This window comes from Lepidochelys kempii, chromosome 3 (assembly GCF_965140265.1).
Source record: "Lepidochelys kempii isolate rLepKem1 chromosome 3, rLepKem1.hap2, whole genome shotgun sequence".
NCBI classification, from domain to species: domain Eukaryota; kingdom Metazoa; phylum Chordata; order Testudines; family Cheloniidae; genus Lepidochelys; species Lepidochelys kempii.
Genome location: NC_133258.1, coordinates 65,016,718 through 65,029,106, shown reverse-complemented (window position 1 = coordinate 65,029,106; position 12,389 = coordinate 65,016,718). Strand labels below are relative to the sequence as shown.

At 41.5% G+C, this 12,389-nt stretch overlaps 1 protein-coding gene across 1 annotated transcript in view; it reads left to right on the top strand.

Annotated features, from left to right (window-relative positions):
- The window catches only part of SNAP91 (synaptosome associated protein 91), a 142,648-nt gene that overhangs the window by 37,654 nt on the left and 92,605 nt on the right, over positions 1-12,389 (top strand). Inside the window, exons 3-4 of the mRNA XM_073336567.1 lie at positions 7,437-7,579; positions 9,018-9,093. Of these exons, the coding sequence (XP_073192668.1) occupies positions 7,437-7,579; positions 9,018-9,093 (219 nt within the window). The remainder of the gene's footprint in view (positions 1-7,436; positions 7,580-9,017; positions 9,094-12,389) is intronic.

The following is a 12,389-nucleotide window of genomic DNA, read 5'->3' as shown; positions in this document are numbered from 1 at the left end:
TCTCTCTGGTCACTCGATTACAGACCTAAAAGTGGCAATACTTCAACAAAAAACTTCAAAAACAGACTCTAACGAGAGACTGCTGAATTGGACTCAATTTTGCAAACTGGATACAATTAACTTAGGCTTGAGTAGAGACTGAGAGTGGATGGGTCATTACACAAAGTAAAACTATTTCCCCTTGTTTATTTTCTCCCCCTCACACCCCCCCACTGTTCCTCAGACATTCTTGTCAACTGCTGGAAATGGCCCACCTTGATTATCACTGCAACAGGTCCCTCCCCCCAGCACTCCTGCTGGTAATAGCTCATCTTAAGTGATCACTCTTGTTACAATGTGTATGGTAACACCCATTGTTTCATGTTCTCTTTGTATATAAATCTGCCCACTGTATTTTCCACTGAATGCATCTGATGAAGTGAGCTGTAGCTCACGAAAGCTTATGCTCTAATAAATTTGTTAGTCTCTAAGGTGCCACAAGTACTCCTTTTCTTTTTGCGAATACAGACTAACATGGCTGCTACTCTGAAACCTGCCATTATTTTCTGGTGTTCCTTAATCGCTTACTGTTTCTTCATTTAATTGATTTTTCTTCATCATGTATTGAAACCAGGCATAACTTGCAGTTGAGCAGACCATATAATCTTGAAGTCTTCATATGAAGATTAGAGATTTTTTTTTTGTGATGGTTCACTGCCACATCCCTAGGTAAGCTATGGCTAATTATCCTGACTCTTAAGTTTCACCTTATTTCTGGTTTGAATTTATCCATCTTCAAGTTTCCAGTCATTGATCTTAACCCTTTTGCCCACTAGATTATATGATTCATATATCAGAAATCTCTTCCCCATGTAGATAATTCCAGACCCCAATAAGGCTGTCTTTCTGTCTTGATCATATTCTTCAGCTACTCCCAAATGGCAGGTTTCTTTTTATTCCCATATGTATTGGTTCTTGATGAGTGGTAACATTTTCTCTAGTATTGCCTCTTTAACAACTTACTTGCATTCGTGTACTTCAGGTAATTTCTTGTCCCAGGCTTAATTTCTTATTTATGTGCCTGCCTGTATTTAAACCACTGAGACTTCATAAATTCAATTCAAAACTTAGCCTTATTACTCTACTTGGCTTTGCCCTTTCAGCAGATGAAAGATGTCATGTAGGACAAACTGTAGAGTGTTGTTGAATCAGCTGAATGCTTCTGTCTTTCATTCCCCTCACTTGAAGGGAGTTTCAGATTAAAATGTACATACTGAGGAGTAAACACAAGAACTGGAAAATCTGACGGGCAAAAACAATTGCCTTTAGCCATCTTCCCTGTGTCATGGCATGTCATTGTCTTCAATTATTATTCTCTGGGTTACTTATATAGGCTTTTTTTCCTTGGTGTTTACAAACTTACATGATGTCCATCTTTTACATGCTCTCTCTGCCCTCTATCCTGCTGATATCTGTTGCACTGACTCCTGATGCCTTGCTTTATGATTTGTGGGGATGAAGCGGATGAATCAGGTCCTGAATTGTTTTCCTTTTTCCCCCATCCCTCATGCTTTTCAGTTTCACTGCTGAGGTAGGGTTGGTTCTGAGTCGTAGACCTTGCATGTGGCACAGGCTACCAAGTGTTTGCTTGCTATACTTATGCTTAAGGATGGTCATAAGTGTGTTAGGCTGATGGAAAAATTAGCTGAATTGGGTAGTGTGTAAACAAAGCTGCTCCAGACTTTCTTTGCTTTTAGGCTTTTCACTAAGTGAATAAACTCCACCCTTAATGTATTACTATAGTGTCGTGAATAGACAAGTGTCAACCTGATTGAACAGCAAAAATACATCAAGTGGAAAGTATGTATTAGAGCTTTCTGAGAGCATAAACTGCTGCCACACTACCTTGGTGTAATGTGTAGGAGTGGGTGAAATGGCAGCATCTTTGTGGAGGTTTTCCTGAGGCTAATTGGGCTGTAGCACTGATGTTGCCGTATTATCTAATTACTAGTGTGTATTTTGCCCTTTGGGCGCACCACTTTTAGCAAAAATCAATTAAAGAGGTGATACTAAAACACTACATTTTAATATACTGTAAATTTAGAAAGTATTTTAAGTCATTATTGTCCACTGAAAACCTCTTTTAAGCCTGGACGTAAAGATCCTCTTTGGGAGGTAGCAGCAGGATAGGAGTATTTATCACACCATAAACCACTAGTTCCACACTTCCCAGTTCTTGCTTTCTTTGGAGGTGAAACAGTTGCAAACATGACCCACATGCTCTGGTAATAGCTGAGCTATAGGTTATTTTGGTTTCCCTCTCCTAGTGACCAGGTCTGGCTCCAGGCACCAGCGTTCCAAGCAGGTGCTTGGGATGGCAGTCAGAAAGGGGCGGCAGTGTTTCTGCAGCGGCGGCAATTCGACAGCAGCTTCTTAATTTTGCCATCTGCGGTGGCAGTTCGGCGGCAGCTTCTCCCTTTTGCCGTCCCGGGTGGCAATTCGGTGGCAACAGTTTTGGGTTTTTTTATTTTTGTTTTTGTTTGTTTTTTTTTCCATCGCTTGGGGTGGCAAAAACAGTAGAGCCAGCCCTGCTAGTGACTTATGAGCATGTTGTTCATAAACCTTTATAGGCAAGTTTCTTGTGGTTTCATTTGCTTTTGGATACCATCTTCCAGATCACTCTTGTGTACTGTATTTCTTAGAAGACGGCTGTCAAGGCTGATTCCCCACTCTGGCAATTTGAGTGCAGGAGTCTAAAAGGATTCTTGCAAAGATTCTAAAAATTAATACTGGCCACTCCAAGCTTGTATTAAACTCCCAAGGTTACAGATTTTCTCTGACCTTGGGTGGTGGCAGCATCTACCCATCCAAGTACAAAAAATCCCTTTTGGAACCCAGGAAGGCACACTTGGGGTACTCTCAAGCCCTTTCACCACCCCCTCCGTGGAAGAGCTGAGAGAGAAAAACAAAGGAAATCAGCTGTTGCTCCCAGCTAATTCAACATGTGCACAAACCTCTTAAGACACACACAAACCCCAATTCTGTTTTTTAAAAAAAGATAATTTTATTAAAAACAAAGAAAATACATCTGAAACTTAGGCTATTGCTAGATTTTAAAAGAGCAAATATAATAAGCATCAAGAATGGTTGGGTTTTTTTGTTTCAGGTCCAGTTTAATAGTTACAAGCAAAACAAAAGCATTGGGGGGTTAGCACAGAGGAGTCCACAAGCCTTACAGAAATAAGAGATAAACCTAATCGCGTCTTCCTAGATATTTCTTAATCTCCTACATATTTGGGGTTTCAAATGAGTAGTTTCTAGGTATGATTTGATTTTTTTCATACCTGGCACAAGCTCTTTTTACAGTATAGTTCCTCCCCTGTCCCTGATCTCCAGGAGAACAGCCCAGACAAAAGGGGAGTTTTTTGTTTCAATTTTAAAAAGTTCTAGCCTTTCCATTGGCTCTTTTGGTCAGGTGCCCACTCCCTTCCTTTTACCTATAGGCTTTTTAACGCTTTCCAGGTAAAGCAAGTAAAGAACAGCTACTAACAGGGATTTTATAGCTGGCTGGCTGGGTGTCCAGAAAAGGTAGCTTTACCCCCCCTTCATTTAGCACAATCGTAAACCCTCCTCTGAATTTGGGTCCTAGGTTTCCTTTAACAAATCCATTTAAATATGGGGTAACGTTCAGGTTCAAACATCCTTAATGTTCATAATTCCAGTATCAACCAGGAAGGCTGGTATAATCCAGGGCTCACAGTTGCTCTCAGATTACTGGGAAATTGGCCTTATGTGTTGTACTGACGTTCAAAAGTCTCTCACTTCCTGTAGTCAAGTCCTGCTGAGCCCTGGCACTTCTAGGCTTTCGACATCAGTTAGAAATGTAAAAAATTTGCTTGAGCCCCAGCACCTCTTTCATTACAATTAAACAATGCCTGTATTACATCAGGTACAGTAGTATATGTATTTATGAATACGTAAGTGTGCTCTTTAGTGGCTGTGCTAATGCCTCAAATGTCACTCTTGTGTAAATTAAAACTGTGTTCCATGCAGAACTAGATTCAATAGCAGTCTAAATTTTGGAATGTTGTGTTCTTTTAACACACACTGAAGGTCATTAGTACTGTATCACTTTAGAAATCAACTGCGATGTGACCTAAATAGCCATGTCAGCTAATCAAACATAATTGGGGTTTAATGGATATGAAGACTGAACTACTCCAATCATTGATGCAATGTATTGGTGCTCCTTACAAATTGTGGGTGAGGAATAGCTGCAGGGTATAGGGTCTGATCCTGAGGTGCAGCGCACTATAACTCTTATTACCCACACTGACACAGTTCTGAGAGAAGATGGGAGGATAAGTCTTCACTTCTGCTGTAAGGGTGGCAGGGTCCTGGACTATGGGTCAAAAAAGTCCTGGGCTCACACTGAGAGCAGTTAACATGTAGAATGTTTGGATGCATCTCGAAGAAGAAATAAAACCAGGTATGTAAGGTTCTAAACAGTGGTGTTGCTATCTAGAGTAATAAATCAAAATCTCTTTAATGTTTCTAGTTCTGAAACTGCGAGTTTTTTGTGTACATGATAAACCTAAGTAATCATGATCTGTCAACTCTCGTATTCTGCTCTATCATCCCTTTTCTTGTCACTAGTTGGGACTAAACTTAGGCCCATTAAGATCTGCATGCTTGAACTCTTTAAGTGCTGTGTGGTTTTTCACTCACGTCAGTGGACCTCTGCATGGGCACAAGTGTTGCTTCCAAATTCAAAGCAACTGACAGCACTGAATTTTTGCTCACATTACTTCAGTACAGGTCTTCCTGGTCCTGCTTCTGGTGTTCGAAGGTTTAGTTTCTTGGGCCTACTGACCCAATCAGACAAAGACTGCTGTTGTAACCATCAGCTGCATCCAAGGCAAGGTTCTGCTAATGCTGAGGGTATTTTAGAATTGACTATTTGCCCCATTTGTGTTCTTATTATGGCTGTAGTGCTAAACCTATTTCTGAGACTGCTTGGTTGAACTTTTTGTAATCTTTTTTTTTTTTTCATTTAAGATTTCAAAACATTGTCAGATATCTGCCTTAATGCAACAGATGGATCTGGGGAGGGCTAGGTCTACCAGTAATGCCCTAGTGGAAAATAAACCTATCCCATCTCTTGTGGCTGGGAAGAGTTCTCTAATTCCTTGTACGTGTTCTCCTTGGACCAGACTAACTTTAGTATCTGTGTTTCTGGCTTTTAGGGTATCTGATATAGAATCCCACAACCATATTTTTTTCCTTATTCTTCCCCACACCCGGATATTTCTATATAGTGTGACAAAGTTCCTGCTGTACCTTGGTGGGTCTTACGCTTATTGGTGAATTTGCTCACCTTGGAGCTTCACGTTAGCCCTCAGATTGGCCGTTTTTTTCTGAATTCACAGTCCAGGTTGACTCTTCCTGTGTCTGACCAGGAGTTCGGAGGATTTGGGGGGAACCTGGGCCCGCCCTCTACTCTGGGTTCCAGCCCAGGGCTCTGTGGAATGCAGCTGACTAGAGTGCCTCCTGGAACAGCTGAGTGACAGCTACAACTCCCTGGGCTACTTCCCCATGGCCTGCTCCTAACACCTTCTTTATCCTCACCATAGGACCTTCCTCCTGGTGTCTGATAATGCTTGTACATCTCAGTCCTCCAACAGTCTGCATTCTCACTCTCAGCTCCTAGTGCCTCTTTCTCCCAGCTCCTCACATGCACACCACAAACTGAAGTGAGCTCCTTTTTAAAACCCAGGTGACCTGAATAGCCTGCCTTAATTGATTCTAGCAGCTTGTTGATTGGCTGCAGGTGTTCTAATCAGCCTGTCTTAATTGTCTCCAGAAGGTTCCTGATTGTTCTGGAACCTTCCCTGTTACCTTACCAAGGGAAAAGGGACCTACTTAGCCTGGGGCTAATATGTCTGCCTTCTATTACTCTCCTATAGCCATCTGGTCCAACCCTGTCACAGTAGTCTACTTCCCCCTCTTCTCTTCCCCCACCCTCACTCCACCCCAAAGCCTCTGGGTTTTGAGGGTTTGCTTTGCACCCATAATTAACTCAGTGTATGTACCTGCTGGTCAAAGCTTTCATAAGTTAAGAAACGGGCTTACAAAAAAATTGAGATCCTTACCACTTTTGTTGCTGTCAAAAGCTATGGAGACACTGGAAGACATAACTGCAGCAGTGAACATTTTGAAGGATAGCTTTACAACAAGAACTAGAAACTCCTCTGTTGAAAATAAGTTATCAAGATATCAAGCTTTCTCTGGCCTATGTAAGCAGAGTGCATGGGTTCACATATGATTCTCAAGTGACATGGTATTACAGAGTGTACTACAGAGAAAGTGACCATTAAAATGTTGTTCTGACTGATACGCCTTTGGTATCCTGATGAGATCTGCAAAGGCATGCTGGCATGACTCTTAGGGTTGGGCTACACTGCAGTTAGACACCCATGGCTGGCCCGTGCTAGCTGACTCAGGCTCACAGGACACGGGCTAATTGTGATGTAGACATTCTGGCTCAGGCGGGAGCCGGGAGCCTGGGCTCTGTCACTCTCCTGCCAGCCTGAGCCCGAACACCTACAATACAATTAAACAACCCCTTAGCTTGAGCCCTGTGTGCCCATATGCGCTGACTTTGTGGGCGCCCACAGGGAAAAATTAGTGGGTGCTCTGCACCCACCAGCAGCCAAGCTCCCCGCCCTGCCTCACCTCACCACTTCCTCCTCAGCCTCCACCTCCTCCCCTGAGCATGCCGCATCCCCGCTCCTCCACCTACCTCCCAGCACTCGCTGTTGCCAAACGGTTCTAGCAAGCTCTGGGCGGGATAGGGGAGGAGTGGGAATGTGGCGCACTCAGGGGAAAAGGTGGGGCTGAGGCGGAGATTTGGGGAAGGAGTTGGAATAGGGGCAGGGACTCTGGGGAAGGGATTGGAATGGGAGGGGCAGGGGTCAAGTCAGGGCGGGGCCAGGGGCAGAGGAGCGGGGGTCGAGCACCGAGTGGTACCAATAAAAGTCAGCACCTATGTGTAAGTCAGCTGGCATGGGCCAACTACAGGTTTTTACTTGCAGCGTAGACTTATCCTTAGAGCGTGTATTACTAGATAACCAACAATAGTTGGTCCTATCCTCTCACCTACTTCATATAAGACCAAAACGTGTCTTTAAGTCCAAAGGAGTTTTTGATAACGTCAAATTGAATTGGTATAACTTCTTTGATAACCTTTTAAGAATAAATGTTGGGTTGGGATGGCCAGTACACTCTCTCACAGCCTTGAGGATAGATACTGTGATAAATGTCTTTGGACTCTTGTTTCAATATATTATCTGTTATCACAGTCTCATTGAAACTCTTACTCTAATCTAGTCTACCAGATGCTGTTTGTCTTTTCTGTACTTACTGTAACCGTTTTCCTCTTTTTTTTTTTTAAATAGATTTGATCCAGGCAACCAATGAGACCAATGTTAATATTCCTCAAATGGCTGATACTCTTTTTGAGCGAGCAACAAATAGTAGCTGGGTGGTGGTTTTCAAAGCCTTAGTTACAACACATCATCTAATGGTTCATGGCAATGAGGTAAGCAAATGGAATTCTCTCATAAGACCGTGTTTACCCTGAAGAAATTCCTGGATAGGTCATTGAAAATTTAAAAGTACCTTTTAAAACTGTTTTGATCTCTCAGTGTTTCATGAAAACAAAGGACTACACTTGTCAGTTGCTATTTTCCAAACTTAAATTGAAGCTGGAGATATTAAGAGCAAGTACAGAACTAGCAGTTCGGTTTTCCTTCCAGCAATTGTAATTTGTCAACATAATAGATCAGGTAATCATTCATTCTTTAACTTCTGCCTCATCTTAATTAGAAATTAAAGTTACAAAGAATATTTAAGTTGTAACTTTCTAATATGCTTGTTTATGACCATAATGACTGAAGTTCAGGAAAAAAAAATACGTAGGGGGAAAAACTCTAAATGTTGTGGAATCCTCACTTTTACATGCCTCCTGTGACTGGTTCTCTGATTTAGGTCTGTCTGACCTCTGTTAGTGTGTTCTCTTTTTTTTGCCTAAAAACTTGAATTTTATACTAACAAGGCATTACCCATTTCATTTTTATTTATTATATAGCCACAGCTCTTCAGACCATTGACCTAGTGAATGTCTGCTATACAAATAATTATTCTTTCTCCACTGTATGCAAATTTAATAGCATTTCTCAGCTCATATTTTCCTAATCCTTGTTTGTGTTGACTTTAGATTAGTGGCTCTTTAAATATAAAACTTCCTTGAGCGAATTCAGCCTCTTTACCATTGTACTTTGCATGTGGAAAGAAGTAATTCCACTAGCTCCTTCCACTGTGTGTGCACACATGCATGCACCATGCACTTGTCTCTTGTGTAGCTGCATCACAATTCCTAGTCCAACTCCATTTGTCTATCATTCCAGAATTTTTTTAGTTGGTTACTAATGTGCTTTCCCCATTTTTGCTGTCTTGCTGTAAATGAAGCACTCGGCATATAGGCAATGCCTAATACAATAGGACCCTGATCTCCTCAGGCAGGGCTTGCAGGTACTACTGTAATAGAGATAATCAGTTTAATAGCATTATTCTCTGTTCTGTCCTCTTGCAAACTAATAGATCTTGCTGCTCCTTAATTGTCTTCTACCTTTTGTAGAAGGAGGCCAGTTTGAGGAAGGGCAGGACAGTAGATTAGCCTAAGTCTCATTTTATGAATGCTATTAAAACTGTTAAGGAGAACAACCAAAGGCTCAAGCCAAAACATAGGTTCTAACTCCCTCCATGGTCCTGAGTTTTGAGGAAGTTCTAATCTGGATCCAGGCTTTGTGGCTTTGACCATCTATATCCACTTGAGTCAGAGTGACTTGGGTCAGTTAGCAGGAGATCAGCTGAATCTTCCCTTTATATGTACATCTGATCAACTCTGATTTTTTTACCTGCTTGCAGATCTGGACTGGAATGGAGAGGAAATTGACTTTCATTTTTGTGTCTTGCAGAGATTTATTCAGTATTTGGCATCTAGAAACACACTATTCAATCTCAGCAATTTTTTGGACAAAAGTGGATCACATGGTAAGAATGTGGTGGCCTGTCTGTATTAAACTTTAGCAGTAAGATACTGCTAATATCTCATAGGCCTTGCTAACCTATATTAGTAGAGAGACTCATTGAAAGGTATGAATTAGGGAGCATATGAAGCCAAAATGGGAATAATCCATTCTAAAATGTATTTCATTTGACAAACTTACATTTTCTTTACAGGTACAACACTTTGTAAATGTAATGAAGCTGTAAGGCTAAGTGAGATGGGGCACTATTCTAAAACTTCCCAGCTGGCCGGTCAGTTTCTGCAGAACTTAAAATTTTCATGGGGGAGAATAATTGAAGTTCCCATACCTCATGATTCAAAACAGAACCTTTCAAATGGGAATAAGGCAGGGTATCTTATCCTATTAATATATCTCTTTATTATGACTGGATGTAATGGAAGTTAAAGATGAAAGTGGCAACTGGTTTTATTTATATATAAATATATATTTTATCCATCCTGGGAAGTACTCTAAATGAGAAATTGTTCCCTAATGTGTCTTCTCATTTAGTCTAAAACATTCCTAATAAGGAGGACTCCATCACTTGTAGGAGATGTTCTGTACCTTTCAAGATAGGCTTTTGTTTTCTTATCGTTACACATCAAGAAAGGGAAGAGGGGGGCAAGAGGAAGTTGAGGAGGCCAGAGGGGCCAATCGAGGGGCGGGAATGGCAAGTAGGCATGAGAAAGTGGTGGAACTCTAATTCTGCATTGATTGCTGAACTTTGTAGTGAGGCTTCCTTAATGTGGTATTGTCTTTTAACCTAAAAGTTTTCTCTGTGGGTGGAATAAATTCCCTCTTCTTTTTTTAAGAGCAGGAAGCTGTTAAAGAATTATATGAATGGCTTTAGGAGTATGTGCAGGAAACACACATGCTGGAGTGGTTGCTAGCATCAAAAAGATGTTTCAGATCTTACCAAAAAGGACACATCATACAGGAGGAAAAAAAATAGTATTTTGAGTTTTGTTATAGGTTCACACACAGGGAAAGGAATAAAGCTAGAGAATAACATATTTAAATGCTTGAGCTCCATTTGTTTGAATTCCTGCTGGTGCCTGGTTTGGAGTAATTCTGCTTTCTATGTTGACAAATTCTGTTCTCCCCCACCCCCACCACTGTCCTCCTTGTTTAGAGGTATCTTAAACTTTACCACAATATACAGAGACCCGTGATCATAGGGTAATATATAAAGCTTGGGGAGCTGTCCAGGGAATACTATAGTGATGGTCCTGATCTTAGTAAAGATATGAAACCTGCTATTTCAAGATCATTAATGAAAGTGGCAGCTGATACTGAATTGGAAGGAGAGGCAAATCCTACTGAAGATGGAAATATGGGCAGAAAATAAATGTTCAGCTTGGAGAAAATCCAAAACACAGATTCTGTACCTCAAAGGGAAATGTGGAAAGATTTATGGGTGATGCGGGATGCTAATTACACCTGATAAGCATGGAGATGTAGCAACAGAAGACCAGTGCTGTTTGGGGCTGCATAGACAGTGGCATCACAGGGGGTCATTGATAGCACAGAGGTATTGCCCTTATATAAAAAGCCCTTTAACGTTGCCAGTGAAGATGCGCTCTCTGCGTTAAATACTATTGATTTTCATATGAAGTTGTCGGTATAAAATGCACTAACAATTGTAAGGGAAAACTAATTTATTTAGTTGGAGTTAGAATTAAACTAATCCCAGTCAGACTCCTAAAAATACAAATGACAGATACCAATATGTTATATGCCCAAAGTGTTCATAAAGGTATTTTGAGTGACTTATTTTTTACCGTAGTGATCTGTACACGTGTTGTCTACCTCCTTCTCTTTTGTCAATCTGTCTATTTTACTGTCTCCACTGTTCCCTTTGACAGTCATGCGAGCAATAATTGCAGACTTCTGTGCTTCTAACTCTTTCCGTCATCCATTAGGTTATTAAAAATGAACACATTTCTCCTGCTTTTATTCAGAGTATTTATTAATGCTCTAGGGGACGTGTCCTTATTTAATTAATTTTGACTCCTTTTATGTAGTGTTTTACAGAATCTCAATAACACTGCAATGGCACAAGCTTACTTCAATTTTTTCTACAAAAGACTATTTTAGTAAACTAATCTGTTTGTTCAGGAAACTTAAACTAAGTTCTGCTGAAATCTGGCATTAAATAAAACCATCTTAAGTAATGAACAAGTACATGGAGTTTAGTCTGGGTTTGTGTAACTCTTAATATACACCTCTCATCAAATGAAAATTAGAAAATCAAAACTGAGGAACAACCTAAGCCCTTTCTTTGCCTGCGGTCCATGTCTGTGGATAGGCTTGAGGCACCACTTTTGTATATATTTTTGAGTTGTAGGACGCGAAGTCTGGAGTAATGATTCTTTGCATGCCCCTCCCCATTTTGCAACTGATGCTCTTGCCAGTTTTACACAATCCTCCATTTCCAGTGAGGCCAGTCCTGATTTTATACTAGCCTTGTTCTAATGTTAGACTGCCAGTTTTTACTTCAATCTAGTAGAAAAATATAATCTACCGTATTAAAGTAGAAACATATACTTCAAAGTGTTACAATAGCACAATATCAAATACTTGCAAAATCCATCTTTCAGTTAAGAGCAAACCTCTGCTGTCTTATGCTTCACTGATGTATACCACTGAGATCTTTGTACTGGCAGAGATCTGTCCAGAGTTGATGGCTGCACACATGCCAGTGTGGGAGTCTGTGTTTGTCTTGCTCTTTTTTCCTGGTCCCATCCTGCCATGACTTCACTGGGCCAGACTATAGACTTCCCTTTCAGACTTGTGAACAGTAGGTAAATGCTGTAACTCAAAACAGTTTCTTTGAATACATCCTTTATTTTAAATGAGCATAATGAACAGAGAAGAGATTACAGCAACAACAAGGCCTATTTGTGTTAGGGTTGCCAACCCTCCCAGTTTTGCTGGGAATCTCCCAGAATCGCACTCTATCTCCTGGAGGCAAAGGAAGCCGAACCAGGAGATTTTAAGCTGCTGGAAGTCCAGCAAGGCGAAGGCAGTCTTCCTGCCAGCCCTGGCTCTGCGTCACTCCTGGAAGCAATCGGCATGGCCCTCTGGAGGCCAACATGAGCTGCAGGCCGTGGCGCCCCACCGCCCCAAGGGGCTGCAGGGATGTGCTGGCCACTTCCAGGAGCAGCACGCGAAGGGGGCAGCGCACGGGGTCCCCCTGTCCCCTCTTACCTCAGCTGGCTCCTGGTTGGCGGTGCAGCAGGACTAAGGCAGGCTCTGCTCCCGCAGCTCCTATTGGCC